The sequence below is a fragment of the Brachycentrus maculatus genome, unplaced genomic scaffold (assembly GCF_059751285.1).
Source record: "Brachycentrus maculatus isolate JH-2025_06_01 unplaced genomic scaffold, ASM5975128v1 h1tg000039l, whole genome shotgun sequence".
NCBI classification, from domain to species: domain Eukaryota; kingdom Metazoa; phylum Arthropoda; class Insecta; order Trichoptera; family Brachycentridae; genus Brachycentrus; species Brachycentrus maculatus.
Window position 1 is genome coordinate 4,695,714 of NW_028280793.1, and position 18,212 is coordinate 4,713,925.

At 30.9% G+C, this 18,212-nt stretch overlaps 1 protein-coding gene across 4 annotated transcripts in view; it reads left to right on the top strand.

The window, feature by feature from the left end:
• Positions 1–18,212, top strand: part of MRP (Multidrug-Resistance like Protein 1) — a 58,687-nt gene that overhangs the window by 33,265 nt on the left and 7,210 nt on the right. For 2 of the 4 annotated variants that reach the window (XM_088277204.1, XM_088277203.1), the window contains exons 10-17: positions 301–385; positions 3,004–3,372; positions 4,171–4,515; positions 5,687–5,815; positions 7,131–7,252; positions 7,718–7,861; positions 8,412–8,487; positions 13,422–13,645. In XM_088277204.1, coding sequence (XP_088133330.1) covers positions 301–385; positions 3,004–3,372; positions 4,171–4,515; positions 5,687–5,815; positions 7,131–7,252; positions 7,718–7,861; positions 8,412–8,487; positions 13,422–13,645 — 1,494 coding nt within the window. Of the gene's footprint in view, positions 1–300; positions 386–3,003; positions 3,373–4,170; positions 4,516–5,686; positions 5,816–7,130; positions 7,253–7,717; positions 7,862–8,411; positions 8,488–13,421; positions 13,646–17,388; positions 17,610–18,212 lie in introns of all 4 variants that reach the window. The other 2 variants (XM_088277206.1, XM_088277205.1) reach the window with 1 other exon arrangement.

Genomic DNA, 18,212 nt, shown 5'->3' on the forward strand with positions numbered 1-18,212 from the left:
GTTTTAATTTTGAAACCCTTCAACACTATGAGACAGAAAATATTAAATTTTTGAGAATTATATAAAACCGTAATGATGCTGTGCATAATTTTAAATCACAAAAATTATATTTAAAGAAAAAATAAACTTAAAAAAGGGTATATTTAATTTCCAGTATTTGAAACATAATTAGTTATTTTAAATGTTTAACTTCAGTCATAAATTAATATTTGAAAAAAAATTGTTTCTAATTTGTAACGTAATTTTGGGATGGTTAATGCTAATAATCATAATAATATCTTGTATTGAACAACTTTTCAGACTAGTGTTTCTGTAAAAAGAATAAACAAATTTATGAATGCCGAAGAATTGGATCCCAAAAGTACCGATCATGATGCCTCCGAAGGTAAGGAAATATTTGGATACTCAATTTATAATATATTCAGTTAATGTTAATTATTTCACGTTATGTAAAGGCATTATAACATAACATTTGTAACCATTTTGTGCAATGTTTCATCTTGAAAATATAGATAGAATGCTTATATTTTTATATGCTTTGCTAATAATAATAATAATAAAAATAATAATCAGTTAAGTCTATTAAAATTCCTACGCAAGCTTCCATAACTTATGTTTTCAGTGTCACCATTGTTTTCCTATACGATACATGTAAAGTTAACCACCAAATATTCAATAAATTTTAATTAATATTTTGAAAGAATTGCAGTAATTCTAAGTGTATAAATGCCTGCTTTGTCATTCATACTAAAAAAAATTACATATTATTTTTTGACATCTCATCAAAGATGAAGAAGAATATGGAAGTCTGGGCATTTACGGGGCTGACGACTGTCATCAGCTGGTTTAAGTGATCACTTTACACACGTGTAACATTCACCAATTCTACCCATTATTGACAACCACACTAGTCAAATTCTTGGAAGTTCTTTATACATGAACCAATTTAGAAACCTTGTTCTTGAATCACTAGAACTTCACTAGAGACATCTATTGGTGCGATGTAAAGTAGGTTTTTACTAAGCAGAAACTCTTATATTAGTATGTGAGGTCCGAATCCTGGATTATTATTATCATATTCTTCTTCATCTTTGATGAGATGTCAAAAAATAATATGAAAATAACTCCTGTAATTGGAGATAATCCAGATTTTATGTACAAGTATTTGGACACACTCAAAATGTTGTAAAAAAAATTACGCTGTAATATTTAAAATGTTACCTCGGATAAGCACCTGAATCGTAATAGGCCATTATTTACACAAGGCAATTCTCCAAGATAATTCACAAGACATGCTATTAACAAAATCTTCTTCAAGATATCACACGTACTCAAGACTGTGTAGCTTAGATAGTTTGACTGTTGTCTTTAGTGTTGCCAGTGTTGAATATTGCGTTGATGGCTATCAATTTATTTTATTTTTATATGTACAGTCTGTCAATAAAGAGTAGAAAACAAGGGAGGGCGCCACTGTTGTTTAAATGGCAATACTAAAATAGAACACATGCTGGAAATGTAAAGCTGTGTATCGTACAATTTTGTAAAATATTAACTACACAAAAATATTTTTTCATTGCAATATAGATAGGTACCCACTGATCTCAAAATTAAATGAAATACAATAAATAACATACAAACATAACTTAATAGTAAAATATTGTTATTATCGAAACATACAGTAAAGATAGAATTGTTAATGTTTTTTAACACGAGTTCGTAGAAAAAAATAATAACATGTAACTTTAAATATAATATAAGGTGGTTTCATGTAGACGGTGACATTCCTCGTGTTTTAAAGATATTTTTTTTATATATCGTTTACAGTGTTCTGCATTTACAGTGTCATTATGCTTAAAGAGAACTGTCAAAACAGCATGTAAACATAATCTCAAATAAAAAGTAATTTTCAAGTGTTTTCAAGCAACATTGTCTATATATCATTTCAAAGTATTACAGAATTAAAAATAAATAGCAAAAACTTCAAAACATCTTGGAAGTTTGCCTATAAACGTCCGTTATATCCATTGAGATATTTTCGGCTTTACATTCTTCCAAACAACGTTGAAAAACGTTAAAAATTACCTCCCTAGTGCCACTTTTTATTGTTTTATTCATGTTGATAATAGTTTTTATAATTAGTGAATTTTTTAAAATACATAAAGCCAATTTAAATATCAATATCACATGAAAACTCGTACGCCGACGCTAAACAAAATGTGTTTGATACTTTTGACAATTAAATATTGGTGTTGCTAGTCTACAAATTTCGTAGTTCCACTTTTAATATTTTCTACTCTAAATTGACAAGCTGTACTTAAGGTACTTGTGTATGTATTTTGTTTGCCCCTCGTAACACATCACTGGCGGGAGTGCGATCGGGAACGAACTGCCCTGTTAACTGGTTAGGAACATGAGTTTACAAACATGCAAGTTAAAGGGGATACTGCTGACTCTGAAACCTTTAAGTTTATTGGATTGTCTCGAAGACATTGTGTTGCCTATTTATAGAAGGCCATAATGGATGAGACGCCATAGAGACAATCACTTTTTTTTTTTAAATGGAATAAATAACCCACAAATTTAGACCCTTTTTTGTAGGCAGGATAAGAACAGGAAATAATAATAAGGACAGGAAATACAGTCATGAAAAATACATCACAAACACCCAGACCAGTGGAGATATTGAAGGAAGAAGAAAAAAAGCTGTTTCAATAGCCGATTATATATTCTTTTTTTGATGTCTCAACATAGATGAAGAAGAATATGGAAGTCTGGGCATTTACAGGGCTTACGACCGTCATAGGCTGGTGTTTAAGTGATCACTTTACACACGTGTAACATTCACTAATTGTTGAGATATCAAAAAAATAAATAAAAAAATAACTCCTATAATTGGAGATAATTCAGAGTTGTGAACGAGAGTATTTGGACACACTCAAAATGTTATAAGCCGATTATATATTGGATATTTTATCTCTTTCACAATGACAATTTTTATTTCAGCTAATCCATTGGTGATCGAAAATGGCAGATTTTCTTGGGGGTCCGATGAACCAGTTCTAAAAAATATCAACATCAGTATTCCAGCCGGCTCCCTCACTGCCGTCGTCGGAAGCGTCGGCTCCGGAAAGAGCTCCCTGCTCTCCGCCTTCCTCGGGGAAATGGACAAACTTTCGGGAAGGGTCAACACTCACGGCTCCATCGCGTACGTGTCGCAACAGGCGTGGATTCAGAACTCCACTCTGGAAGATAACATTCTGTTTGGAAAAGAAAATAACAAAAAAATGTACAACACTGTTGTTGATGCTTGTGCACTGCGGCCCGATTTCGACATGCTGCCCGGTGGAGACCAAACGGAGATTGGAGAAAAAGGTGTTTATCCAGTCTGTCATTATTCTATCTTCCGTTTTTAAAGAATTAGAAAGGATGGGAGAAAATGTGGCCAAAGAAAAATGATAATTTTTTTTCCTACCATTTTTATCAAACTGCGTATTCATTACTACGTAAACTATTGTTGGGTATCATAAAGGAAATCTTTTACTCATAATCAGGGTTTTTTTTAAACTAAAAAGGTCCCAGGACTCACTTCATGTCAAGCTTTTTACTTTAAAAAAAATTCAAATATCGTTTCAATATTTATTACATTACCATATTTTATCATTTTGATGAATTAAATGAATATAGATTGTAATTACGCAAACATTATTTCGTCTAATTGATTTTTTTTTAAATATCCGTGAAAATACGTGCCGGAACGCCAATCCACCGCGTTACATGGAAAAAGGCCCTGCTTATAATCGTAGAAGACTATTTTTACTAACAAGTAATATTGGTCTTAACATACTCTAAATTTAAAGGGATTTAAATACTACATACATGCTTTGGTAAAGTTCTGAAATATTATGTTATTCATAAATTTAAACTAAAAAAACTCATCCTTTTTTATTACACAATTAATTGATACTGTTGAAGTATACTTTTCCAATGTCTGTTTCTGGCCTTAGTGGCAAATGCGCGATTCAAGACAATTTTAACTTATCTGCGTTTTAAACAGATTATACAAATCACATGTAAAGATTTAACAAAAATGGTAAAAATTAAAGAAATTTAAAATAAAATTCAATTATAATATTTTATTTCTGTATAATGTTTTATTTGTTTATATTTTAGGTATAAATTTGTCTGGCGGGCAAAAGCAAAGAGTATCTCTGGCCAGAGCTGTGTATTATGACAGCGATATATATTTCCTGGATGACCCGCTGAGCGCTGTTGACTCTCATGTCGGAAAACACATCTTTGAAAACGTCGTCGGCCCCACGGGCCTGCTGAAGTCCAAAACCCGGATCCTGGTCACCCACGGCATCACTTATCTCCCCGAAGTCGATCACATCATTGTACTTAAGGACGGAGAAGTCTCAGAGTTCGGTACTTACAAACAGTTGCTCGCCAAGAAGGGTGCATTTGCCGATTTCCTTATGCAACATTTGAACGAAATTACTGATCAAGGAGAAACAGGTACCTTATTTGTGTTATGGCCACTAGCAATGAGAAGTTTTTTATTTGAAAATAATTTTACTTAAGTTATATTTTGTTGTGATGGTAGTTCATGGCCAAGTCTATCACCGGTTAAAGATTATTTGTGGTTTTTGAAATGCTCTGTATATACAACATTGCTACCGGGGTTAATAGTTAATAATTAATTATAAATCAAAGTAAATATGTCTAGTTGGCATTTCACTGTATCGATTTGTGATTGCTTTATATTTTTACCGTTTGAGTGACATAATTGACACTGCCATAAGTAATTTTCTGTAAATAAGACGAAGTCAAAATTTTATGTTGTGTTTTGTATACTATTTTTGAAATCTGAATCATTAATTTTCAAAACAAGTATAGTAAAAGCTTGTTAACTCAAACAGTGATAATTTTTATTTTACCATAATTTAGAATTCTGTTCTCTTTAATGATTTTTTATAAATTTTTTTTTTAATATTTTGATAAAATTGTTTATTAATTAAGTTTTTTAATTTCAACTTTAAGAGTGAAACAATTTTTTTTTTTTTTCTTTATTAAGTTTGATATTTTTCAGTCGATATAATTTCTGATATCAGTCAATCCTTTTGCTGTTTTGTCAAAAATTATTTCGAAACATTTCCAAAACACGTTCTAGTTTCAAAACACTTCTAATGTTTGTACATATTAGGAAATACAAAAAATTAGTATTTGCTTACACAATTTTTGTCTCAAATGAATTATTTTATCTCTTCCGCATTATGTCTCAATATGTATTTGTTAATTTTTCACTCATAATATTTTAACTCATGTTTTATTCCATTCTTTTTTGCATTTAGTGTGAAAACGCACAATTTGAAGCATGAAAATACTTAAACCTTTTACCCTGCGGGTACATGTCTGTTATACCAAAATGACGTTTTTTGAACAATAATGTTTTTTAAATTTGTTTGGCAGTCACCCAATGAAAGGATGTTTCTGCCAGTGTCAAGTATTATTTTTATATACAACAAAATAATAATAAAATTAATACAATTTTTTTTTGTTTAAATGCGTTTAGCTTTACCATTTTAGAAATTAGAAATTATGACTGCAATTCTAGAACTAGGTTCAGAGATTTATATTTTAAGTTCAATTCAACTGTATTTTTAAAAAATTATTTTACTTTTTGCAGAACTTCTTGAAATTAAACAGCAATTGGAGAGCAGTTTAGGAGAGACTGAATTCCTCAATAAGTTACAGCGTGCTCGCTCGCTATCAGAAAGTGCATCAGAAACGCCTTCGGAGAAAAAATCATTAAGTGGTCTGTATCATTATCTCATTTGGCAAATCTTTTCTCTATTCAATAAATCTTATATTTTTATATGATTTATATTTAAAGCACTAACTTTGCAATTTTCCATTTTATAATTAAAATGTAAGTTTGTTTTAAAATAACTATAAATATTTTATTATGACTTAATTATAACGTCTACCGGTTTCGAAGCTAACCGCTTCTTTATCAAGACTGATTAATAAACACTATCTACTTAACAAAATTCAAAATATTTTGACGGCTAGGCAAAGGAGCTTGGGTAGACTTCAAGTGGCTTTATTTTTTTGTGTTGATTGGCAGTCACAGTCAAAAGGTATCACGGATAATGAGTGATTGGAAACATATTTAATAACGGACTTTTAGAAAAATCATTTACTTGTGTATTTATTAGTTATAAATTATTATTTTGTTCGCCTCCATAGTGTAATGGTCAGCACGCTCGGCTACCGTTCCGGAGGTCCCGGGTTCGATTCCCAGTGGTGTCAAATAAATATAACTGATTTTTTTCACTGTAATATTTATTCAATATTACCCTGGACTGGTCCTGAAGCGGGGGGCTGATCACCTTTCCTTAATGTGTAAACGATCAAGATTACACTGCATTTATATAAAGCAGTGCCCTATGCACCATCGGGGTGCGGATAAGGGTTTTATATATATAAATTATTATTAATTGCCTTTTTAATTTGTAATTTTTCTAAGTAATCTAATTTACGTCCTCTATTGCATGTGTGTAATATATTTAGACCTTTATTTTTATCAAATGAGTGATTATTTTCTATTAGGTGCTTGGCAAATTCAGAATAATTATTATTATTTAGAAACCGGTAGACATTATAATTAAGTTAAAAATAAAATATTTATAGTAATTTTAAAACAAAGGTACATTTTAATTATAATATATTTTTATAATCATTTCTACCGCCAAATTGTAGCAATCGAAACATAGTTCTCATTTTTGCCTTAACCATTTCCTAGAAGTAAGTATTCATATACATATTTATCTCTGCAATAGACAAATACATACAAATAACTTGTTAAATTTTATTTAAATATGTTTAATAAATAGTGTATTGTAAAAACAGAGAAGCGGACAAATTGTGTAATAAATATTCTAATGTGAATTACTCCTTAGGTATTGCAACAATTTCCCGCAAAACTTCAGAATTATAGAAAATCAATATTTCATTAACATTCGATTATATGAAACATAAACCACTTTCTAGTATATTTTATCGCCATAATCATACAGATGTATCCATACTCTTAATCATCAATTTGAAGTATTATTCCTTCTGTTTAGTGGAACGCAGTGTCAGTGTTAAAAAAAGAACTCCCGAAAAAACTCCCGACAGTATTCAATCGAAGAAAAATATGGCTGCTGATAATAAGATCATTGAAGTGGAAAAAACAGAAACAGGAAGTGTAAGTAATAAGTATTTAATATCGCTCACTCCTTTCAAGAACGTCATAAATCAGAAATTGACAATTTTGAGTTGTGCATGTTTTCGGAATGCCCAGAAAAGATACTATATCCCAGCAAAAGAGGCATTTTTTAAACTTAATATTTACCCCCTACAGGGCAGAAAATGTTGTTTTTGCATTTTGAAGAAAAGGTATTGTTTAATTATTTTTTTAGATATACTAAATATTTTTCAAATGGAGAAAAAAAACTTCAGGTTTTACCTAAAAAGATCTGTTGCACAGTAAATAGTTCAATAAGTGTCTTGATATTTATTTTTAATACATTGTGTTATATTTTTAAACGTTAAAAACGTTCTCCTGAAAAATCAAGTTTTTTGATTTATGACGTTCTTGAAAGGAGTGAGCGATATATTTTTTTTTTGTAAAAGTTTGTTTTCTTTCACTAAAAATATTTGTATCTTACAGGTGAAATGGAGTATTTATTCTCATTACCTAAAAAGCATTGGTTTATTCCTTTCAATCGGTACCATTGTGATGAATTTGGTATATCAAGGATTCTCAATTGGGTCAAATATATGGCTATCGATTTGGTCTGCAGATAAGGATTTGGTAAGTTTAAATTTTAAATCTACAAACATTCGCAATATGATATTTTCACTCAGGAGGAATATCAGATTTGAGCTTATATAAGATTAATTAAAACTTATTGTAAAACTGAATTTAACACATTGTAATGTCAAGCATAGAAACCGACCATCCTTTTTTATCCGACAAGAGCTAGATAAAAGTTAAATGCTTTTGTGAACGGACTCCGGGGGGAGGCACAAAACCTGTGTTGCTCATCACTACTTTATGAATCAATAGTCGAATATTCATAATTATTATAATTAAAATATAACTTTGTTTTTAAATCACTATAAATATTTTATTATAACTTAATTAAAATGTCTACCGGTTTAGAGCTAATCGCTTCTTTTTCAAGACTGGATTAATACTTGAAAGAGAAGCGGTTAGCTTTGAAACCGGTAAACATTATAATTAAGATAAAGTAAAATATTTATAATGATTTTAAAACAAAGTTATATTTTAATTATAAAATGGAGTTATTGCTTCAAATATAAATTATATTAATGATTATTTTTTTATTTAATTCTGATAGATAGTGGATGGGGTACCTGATACTCAAAAACGAGATTTGTATCTGGGAGTATATGGTGCGATGGGACTCGGGCAAGGTATCTATAATAAACCATTAATTATTATGATTTTATTGACATCATTATGGGTATGCTCTGATCTCATACAAGTACACTGGATTAAACCCCAGTTATGATTATGATCAGTGGTATTTTTTCCTCTTGCAATATCATTTGCACATCTTACTAAATTCTTGGCACCTAATTTATTAATGATTTATAGAACACTTTCTTAACATCCACAATATCATTTTGAGAGTGCCACTGTTTGAACAAGGACCACTACATAATTGTATTTTAAGGTCACTAGCTTATGTTCCTTCTCCACAAAATTTTCAAATAAATGAATGTATTTTTTTTAATGAGAAATATTTTTTTCAATATATTTTATCAGCTAGCATTACACTTCCACAGTGTTTTTTTTGTAAAAATTATGTAAGTATGTCAATAATATCATTTTGTCAACTCAAAAATCATTGAGCATCCTCTTCCAAATTCATTTTGATAAATCTTAGCTTATGCAAACTTGTATGAATGGATTACGCATAAAGTTTAATATGTTTGAAATCTATAGTTTATTAAAATATTATATAATTCAATATCCTTATATTATGTATAAGAATATATATTTCATTTCAAATTATTTCCTAACATCCATTCTATCCCAGGAGATGGGCCTTTTCTACTATAAAATGAAAACTATTAGTAGTTTATATGTATTTTACATTTCATTTGTTTTCTTATAAATCATTTCATATATTACGGCTTCAATATTGATTTCCAACTAATTTTATATATTATTCAGCAAATATACCGAATGCCATTAAAATTTTTCTAAGAATAAGTGAAGAATAAGTAAGAAAGATTAACATTTTTCATATATCTATGATTTTTAAATTGAATTAAAAAAAAAAACAAAAAATTTAATCACGCTGTTCATACCATCTTTCTTTTAAATTACTGTCTGCTCCAAGATGATAGCACTACACAAGACTTTTAAATATAGAATCTGCCAGCAGTATTTGAGAAAGTGCGTAGCGACATATGTACAGAATATTTATTTTCAAAGCTATTATATGGCTACATTAGAGATGGCGAACCTATGGCACGTGTGCCATAGGTGGGACGCGAGACAATTTTGCATGGCACGCGAATGAAGGAAAAAAAGTGATTATACATAAAACACAAAAAAGTTTTAGAAATAGTATTTAAAAATTCAAAACATATTAAAAAAATTACCCATTTGAATGATCTAAATTTAAAATTACAATGCTGTGGCAAAATAATTACTGTTATATTTGATACTAAAAAAGCATTTGATGCAAAGTTACAAATATTTAAATGTGACCAAAAATTTCAAGTACTTTCCCTAACCTAAAAAAAATACATTATGGATCTAATGGCATGTGGCACGGGGCACACGACATATTATAATTTTTTTTTAAAATTGGCACTCAGTCTCCAAAAAAGTTTGCCATTCCTGTCATACATAGTACATATAAACTAGTTTGCTGCTGGGAATGTTCATTAAAATGTGTTTAAAAAAATCAATGTTTGTCATAACCCCCCCTTGTGATCCACAGCCATGCAAACTGTTAATATAATAAAATAATAGTTAATATGATATTCGCCATTTTTTATGTCACTCCTTCCCGTATTTCAACTCTCTTAAGCTATTGCTAATTCTATTGAATTAGAATTTTTGAAGGACAAGACGGGTGTGCCTAGATTATTATATAGTGTAGGTATATCACAGTAAAGGGCTCACTATCATGCTTATTCATGCCTCATCCATATTGCAATGTTCCTAATCAATTGCACATTCATACCGCCTTTAATATCATATTGTTTAAATATAATACGAAATTACCAATATCATATTACCTTAAACCCTCATTATTAACACTTGTATTTTCACATGTATATTTTTTAATTAACACCAATTTATAAAGTACGTATATGTTTTCCAATATATTTAGTTACAATATTTGAATACTCGTATTGCCACTGAATATGATTTTTCTTATCCCAGGAGTTATCTGCATTTACTTTTCTGACCTATTTCTGATACTAATAATTATTTATATGTTATATGTGAATGAGAGAAATGGTTAAAAAATGAGTGGTTTACACAAAAAAAAACCTAGGTACGATAAAGAGCAGTGTCAGTATGTATGTAATTCATGATGTATTATGGGAGATGAAACTAGAAATATGTATTAATTACCAGCTATTTTTTTTTTTGATAATGTGGAGAGTACTAACATCCAACTGGCCGCTTGTGAATAAACAAGTTAAATAAAATAAAATAATATAAAAAATACTTCCTGTCACAATGCAAAGCTATGTATGTATTAATAATCAATGCTGAAATGGTTGTTTTTTGTTGTTGTTTATTACGTGAATAAATAATATTCCTTACCCTAATCCACACCAAATGGCGCATAGGGCACTGCATAGCTTCGACGCAGTGATATATTGATCATTTATTAGTCCTGCACTTGAGGTACCAATCCAGGGTGATATTATATTAAAACTGTATATGTATATTTTGACCCTCCCGGTAATCGAATCCGGAACCTCCAGGATGGTAGTCGAACGCTCTATCCATTACACTATATGGCAGATAAACACTGAACAATTTTAATCCATCCAATGAATTATGAACAAAAATTATTCCTCAACTATGGATATCATATTAATATTTTAATGGTGAAAAAATTGTTGTCCACAAAGGGACACATTTTGACTTATTAACACAGTCCGCCTCTGTAGTGTAATGGTTAGCTACCGTCTCGAGGTCCCAGGCTCGATTTCCAGAGGGGGTGAAAATAAATATTAGTGATTTTACGCTCTTATATTTATTTAATATTACCATAGACTGGTCCCTGAAGCGCAGGAGTGATCACCTTGCCTTCATGTAAGTGACAATTAAGATAACACTACGTCAATACGATGCAGTGACTTGTGCACCATTGAGTGTAGATAAGGGTTAGAATAGAATACAGTAAGCAAATGTTCACTTAGACTCATTCGCCCGAGGTGTTATCTGGTAAAAAATGGTTATAAAGTTGCATATCCCCTATGATCACAAACAAATTGCGCTCCGAACATTCACGCGCTCCATTTAAAGTTAGATCTTAGATCTTCTCTCACAGTGAATGCATGTTGAACATATAGTGAAGCGCAGGCTTCTTAGTTAGTTGTGATTTCAATTTCACAGTTGCTAAAAATATAATACACTATAAACCAGGACAGTTATTGATCTAATTCCTATCCGTATAGACTATCAATTCTACTAACGGGCACCATGGCGTAGTTGGGTAGACGCTCGACTGCGAAACTGCGTCGCAGGTTCGATTCCCACCAATCGCAAAGTAAATTAAAGACAGATTTATTTTCGATTGGTCTGGGTGTTTGTGATGTGTTTTTCACATTGACCTTCCCTATACTTACTATCCTACCTGCAGACAAGCCTCTAAAAGAAGAGCCTTTGCGGATTATTGCTTTCTAATGAAAAAAAAAACTAATGTTTGATTAAGATAAAATGTTTCATTAATTGATTCGGCAGTCACTTTGTGGTAAGATCTATACATTTTTTATTTAAGTTTTACTCAGTAAATACCACTATTTCTTAAAATGCATTTTGATACGTGTTTTGATGCATTACACATAATTTTCAAACACCGTATGTGAAAATTCAAAACAAGAATCAGGGAACATGAATTATGTTAAAAAAGAAATCCTAAAAATAATTAATGAAATAGTAATAAGCTGCAAAATTTTGAAACAATAGAAATTCATAAAAATGTAAATAATAATAAACCCAATATGACAATGACTAAAGCCTCCCCCATATTGTCTTTGTTCCCACTGATAAGAAATAAAAAATAATAAAAACAAATAAATAAATGAAAATAATAAACAGCTCCGACCCCCTCTGCAACCTTCAACATCCCAAGGACCCAACTCTAAAATTTAGAATTATCCTCATATACGGTGTTTGAAAATGATGCAGAATGCATCGAAACACGTGTCACAATAGATTTTAAGAAATAGTGGTATTCAGTAAATAAGATAGAACTGCCTCGTTTATTTACCGGCATAGTATATTCTGACACAAAAATAGCTTACATTACCGATTGCCAGATCACCCGGGGCGGAAGTGGTGTGGGTTTACTGTACCGGGTACCTTAGCCTAAACCTTTCCCTTACGGTAAAATTTTCTGCGTGCACCGGTGATATGTATTTTGTACAGCATATAAAAGTGTGGTTTAAAAACAGGAAAAGTGTGAATATTCCTAAATGTTGCTTTTATTGACCATAGTTGAAGTTGAAACGTAACAATTTTGTAATATAAGCTCTGGTAAGTGTCTGAAAACAAGATAAAAATACATCGCAAGTACCCGCAATAGCTAGTGTAGCGACACGACCGCCGCGTAAGACGATCTGCGCACTACTGGCGCAGTAAACACATTACAACATGCACGTATAATGACATGAGAAACATTTGTGTATTGGTGATTTTATCCCTGATTTTTTCACAAATTATTTATTTCCGTTGCTGCAAATGAATAACTTTGAATTATAATACTTTCATGTCATACATAATTATATTATGGAGGAATACAAAACTTCTGAGCCTGTATCTATTATAATATATTAATGTCGGGTTGTGGTCCCGTGGTTAGTGTCGCGGACTCTCGAGTCAGAGTTTCTAGGTTCGAAACTACTCTACCACAATTTGATACCTATTTCTAATAATGGGCCGCTTAGGCTCACGAAAATAGTATGAAATTGAAATATTTGTGTAAATAATAAAAAAACACAAATGTTTCTCTTTTTTTTTAAATAAAATAAATAAATAAAAACTTATATTGATATTCTCATTTAAAGTCAAGTTGTAGTAAATACATATCACCGGGAGGGGAAGGTTAGAATGATAAAGTGAGTAAATGACCGTTGTGTGGCAGTGATCACTGTGTCCATCTCGTCCCTGGCGCTGTACCTGGGAACTCTGGACGCGGCGGCTCTCCTGCACGAGCTGATGCTGAGGACCATACTGAGAGCTCCCTCCACCTCCTTCTTCGACGTCACTCCGGTGGGAAGAGTCCTAAACAGGTTTAGCAAGGATGTGGACGTTCTGGATAACGTATTGCCTATGACCCTACGCGGATGGGTTTCTTGCTTTTTTGCGGTAGGATGCCAAACGACTCATTTATTATTCATAAGTCGAGTTGAAGTACAAAATTATTTATATTTCCCTCCGATATATCTTTTTAGCTTTTTAATTCTGCGCTGTGTTTGAGCCAAACTTTGTTTTGTAGTAATTAATATGTACATGTACTGAATGCTTAAAATCATAAATTCAGCAATTGTAAAGAATTTTATTTTATGTAAACAGAAAAAACATGTTTTGTATTTTAAAAGTATTGTTAACTGTGTGGTATGGTAATATAAAACTCTTCTAATCATTCATCATTCACTTTGTGTAACTGGTACTTGTGAAGTAGAGTTTTTGAATGATATCACACAAAGTGAATGATGAATGATAAGGAATGTTAAAAAATAACATGCATCAAATGGAGCTATCAATTGTATTGTCCCATTTTTTAAAAATGTTTATTAGTGTTGTTTGTTAATATTTTTTTGCAGTTGTTTAAATTTATATTTTGTTGTGGCATCTTTTATTTTTTTAGTAAAGTTTTTTTAAGAATGTAATTTGTGTGTTTAAAATTATAATAATATTGGAATTATGGTTTCTGCAAGTTAACATTGTATATGTTTTAGCATATTTTAACAAAATTATTATTATTTATACGAGGGCAGTCCAGAAACTAGATATGTTGAATTTATTTATTTTTTTAATTAAGAAAAATAAATAAAAATTTAATTAAATGTCATACATTTTCTAATTTTTCAATGTAGTCGACACTGTTGTTGAGATATTTGTGTATCTTAATACCAATTTGTTTAAGCCTTCCTCTTAAACCCCTACCGCCAAATTAACCAGCCAATTCTTTACACCTTCTGTTAAGTCATCTTAAAAAAATGGTAATTCAAATGGTCTGTCATGATTTCATGGAGCAATAATGATAAAATTTCAAGAAATCGGTCACTTATTTCATTGACTTTTACGCTCCGATCTTCCCAGATGCAATCATCGATGCGTTCCTTCAAATCGTCGGTGACTTGCGACCAGCCTGCTGGACATCATGCACATTTTCTCTTCCCTCTTCGCAATTTCCAAATCAGCGCCTTACAGATAACTTATCCATTTTTCTCATACTGTAAATTTCAGTAATCTCACGATGAATTTTCCCTTGGATAGATGTTTTACATTAAAAAAAAATACCTGTGCTGCGCCGCTTTTAATTGGATCAGTAGCGTTAATATGTATGAGGTACTTTTACCTATGTACTAGTTTCTGGACTGTCCTTGTATGATACAATATATTGTCCGTCTCGTATTAACTATACTAAATTCTGTGCAAAAGCATTTCAGCTTTTGTTTCCCTAATCAAAAACTTTTTATCGAAATCACCGATTTCGGTGCGTATTATTTCTGACACTAAAATATATATGTGAAAATACCTTTTAGTGCTTTACTAAAAAATTGGAATGGTAGGTACATGGTGTTAATTATGTTAGTAAATACAATGGAAATTTTTCATTCCAGAATATACACAAAATGACAATGTTTATTGAGAATTTATTATCATTTATTTGTAAAAAGTAGTACTGGAAAAAGTATTTTTCTTCCTTAAATTTGCACCTTTGTAATCTACTCATATGTTCATCTCACAGTATTATTGCACCGTTTTTGCATGGGTAAAAAAAACTAATCAATGCATGACGGGGAATTATTTAGAAAAAAATAAATAAATACACATATGTATTTGTAGTGATATGTGTTGTATTATGGTATATAGCATAATTTTTTATAGAAAAGTTTTCTTTTTAGTTGTATGTTTATGCGTTGTATTCAGCCCAATACTGAATAGTTTTAACTAATGAATTAGAGGATAATCTTGATTTAAATCCTGATGATTCTTCCATAACCATATTTCAATATTCTTCTCTTTCATACTTTGATTTCAATCACTCCATTTTCAAAAAATATGATAAGAGAGAATAGATTTCAATTCGTTTTTGAGAAAAAAATATTAGGTTTTTTAAATATTTTTTTACTGTATCCTGATAAGCTTGACATATTACTATAATTTATTATTCTCATTGATACTTGACAATAGCTAAAATATTTCACTATTAAAAGAAATTGTGAAATAATTCAATTTAAGTAATTGAAAAATTCCATTAACTGTCCTAAGTTTTGCTGTTGTAACTAATGCTCTATTCAATTAATTTGTTTAGTTGTATTTCTATTATATGTGCTTTCATTTGATAGTGTTAATTTTCGGTCCTTAAAATTATTCCTACGCATTGGATATCCAAGATTATTGGGAAAATGTTTCTATTTGAAGATGTATGTTAGTTTAGTGTAGGAGCAGTATCACTCTGGAAAATGACTATTTTGAAATGTTTTTCCAGCACTGGCGTTTTACAACGGATGCATTCTGTTGGCTACGGGTGCATTAAAATCCTCTAACAATATGCACACATTCCTTCTACATTGTGTTTTACGAAGACCCATGTATTTATTTGACACTACACCTATAGGCAGAATAATATCTAGATTCTCATTAGACATTGATTCTCTGGACAACAAGATACCTCTAGATTTACGCCAGTCCATTTTGGGTTGGCTCAGGGTACGTGATAATAATAATGGCTTTTGTGTGACTTCTTGGAATGGGAATTTCATGCGCCAATTCATTAATCAATCTTCAATTTACCAAATAAGTTTCTTCACAATTCTGACAAATTAACTCTTATTTGGTCTCATCCTGTCGATTTCAGAAACATAAGTTATTCCAGAAGGATTGTATGATAATTCATGTATGGAGAGCGCACGCGTGAGAAATGTTTATTGAATTTGAGCAAAGACAATTGTGTTCTGATATTCATAGTCACGTATCAGTTCTGAACATAGTTGCCATTATTTTTCCCAAGTAATATTCTATATATAATTGGCACAATTTCATAGTTTGTGTTTTCATTATGCATGTAATAAAAAGTGTGAATATTAGAAACAATAATAACAACAATATTATTTCTGTTTTAACGGTATGAACGTTCCATTGGGATTAATATGGCAAATTTGAAATGAAATTTATATAGAAATCATCAGTAGAATGAATATGTGATGTAAAATTTTATTTCCGTTATCTTAAAATTGATAATGGTTTTGCTTTGCATGCTACATATAGGTTATTATTTTGCTGTAAACATCACATTAAACATTTTTGAAACTTTACGCTTAACTATGATTCTCAGTATTTCTGTTAGGCCTCAATTTAGGTTGGTAATTGAATAAAAAATAAAATGTAAAAGTCTTTCAGTTGTCATGTTCTTATTTCCAGAAGAAGCGGCGACAAGCCTCTCTTTTTTCCTAAGAAAAAAAATCTCATTTGCTCAGAAACAATTATAAATTATAACACAGATTTTATTTAGTAGCTTTCTGATTCTTTTCTGAGGCTGAGTTTAAATTTGTTTTAGAGTGATACGCAATGTATAAAATAAGTAATAAATTACAAAAGTTACTCAAAAGTGTGACATAAATTAAAATCCAGAATTTCTATATATCAAAGGTTTCGAATTTGTTTCCAAACAGATAAAATTATCTGAAATCTATGACGGTGTTTCATGGCATGATTGAAATCTTTGCATTCAAAGCGTCTCATTGCACCATTTGAAGTAGTTGATGGTGTGTAAATTGCATGTTTATGGTGGATTATAAAATGGTTGAGGTCAGTGTAGAGAGTGAATGTGGCGCACGTGGCTCAGCAGGAACAGTGATCAGGACGGGTGATGGTTACAGCTCTGGGGTCCATCGGGGCCGATGTAGCGCCGATCCTGGGATGTTTGATCGCCACCCGAACTATGCACGAGATCCTATTGAAAGGCGTTTTGCGAGCTCCTCTTCATTTCTTCGATACCACTCCTGTCGGCCGCATTCTCGCTAGGTTTTCAAAGGATGTCGATGTTATGGATAATTCCCTTCCGTTTGAAATAAGCGATTGTCTCTTTTGCATTAACGAGGTAATGTTCTCTTGCCAAATTACAAATAACTCCGAGTGCCAAAAGACATAAAGATTTATTTATAGTTCATTCACTTAAGCAATTGTTATTTACAATAAAAAATTAATGTTTATATTATAGCTGTCTCAACTTGATATGAAACATCTATCATTGTTTTTATTTGTAAGAAGACGGGCTACGATCAGCCGTACTTCCAAATCTATTGAAAATGCTACCTGCATGTAAAAGGTACCCAAGACATTGCATATACATATACAGGTTTCAAAGTGAATGTTACACCAGTGTGTAAAGTGATTACTCAAGCCAGCCAAATGCCAGGTCGTAAGACCTAGGATGCTCAGATTTTCATCTTCTTCTATATAAAAAGAGCAATAATGTTTCATATCAAGTTGAGACACCTATAATATTAATATATCATTCATAGGGTGAATAATCCAGTGTCTTTTATAAATAAATAATAAAAATGTTGTTTTTAAATGTTATTTCAAATAATATGGAACTCGTCAGCATTATTTTTCATTTAAAAATAATTGTGTTAATTGATTCCTCAATCACTTTTGGTGTCTTAATATTTTCAAATTTAAAGTTAACTTGATAACTATC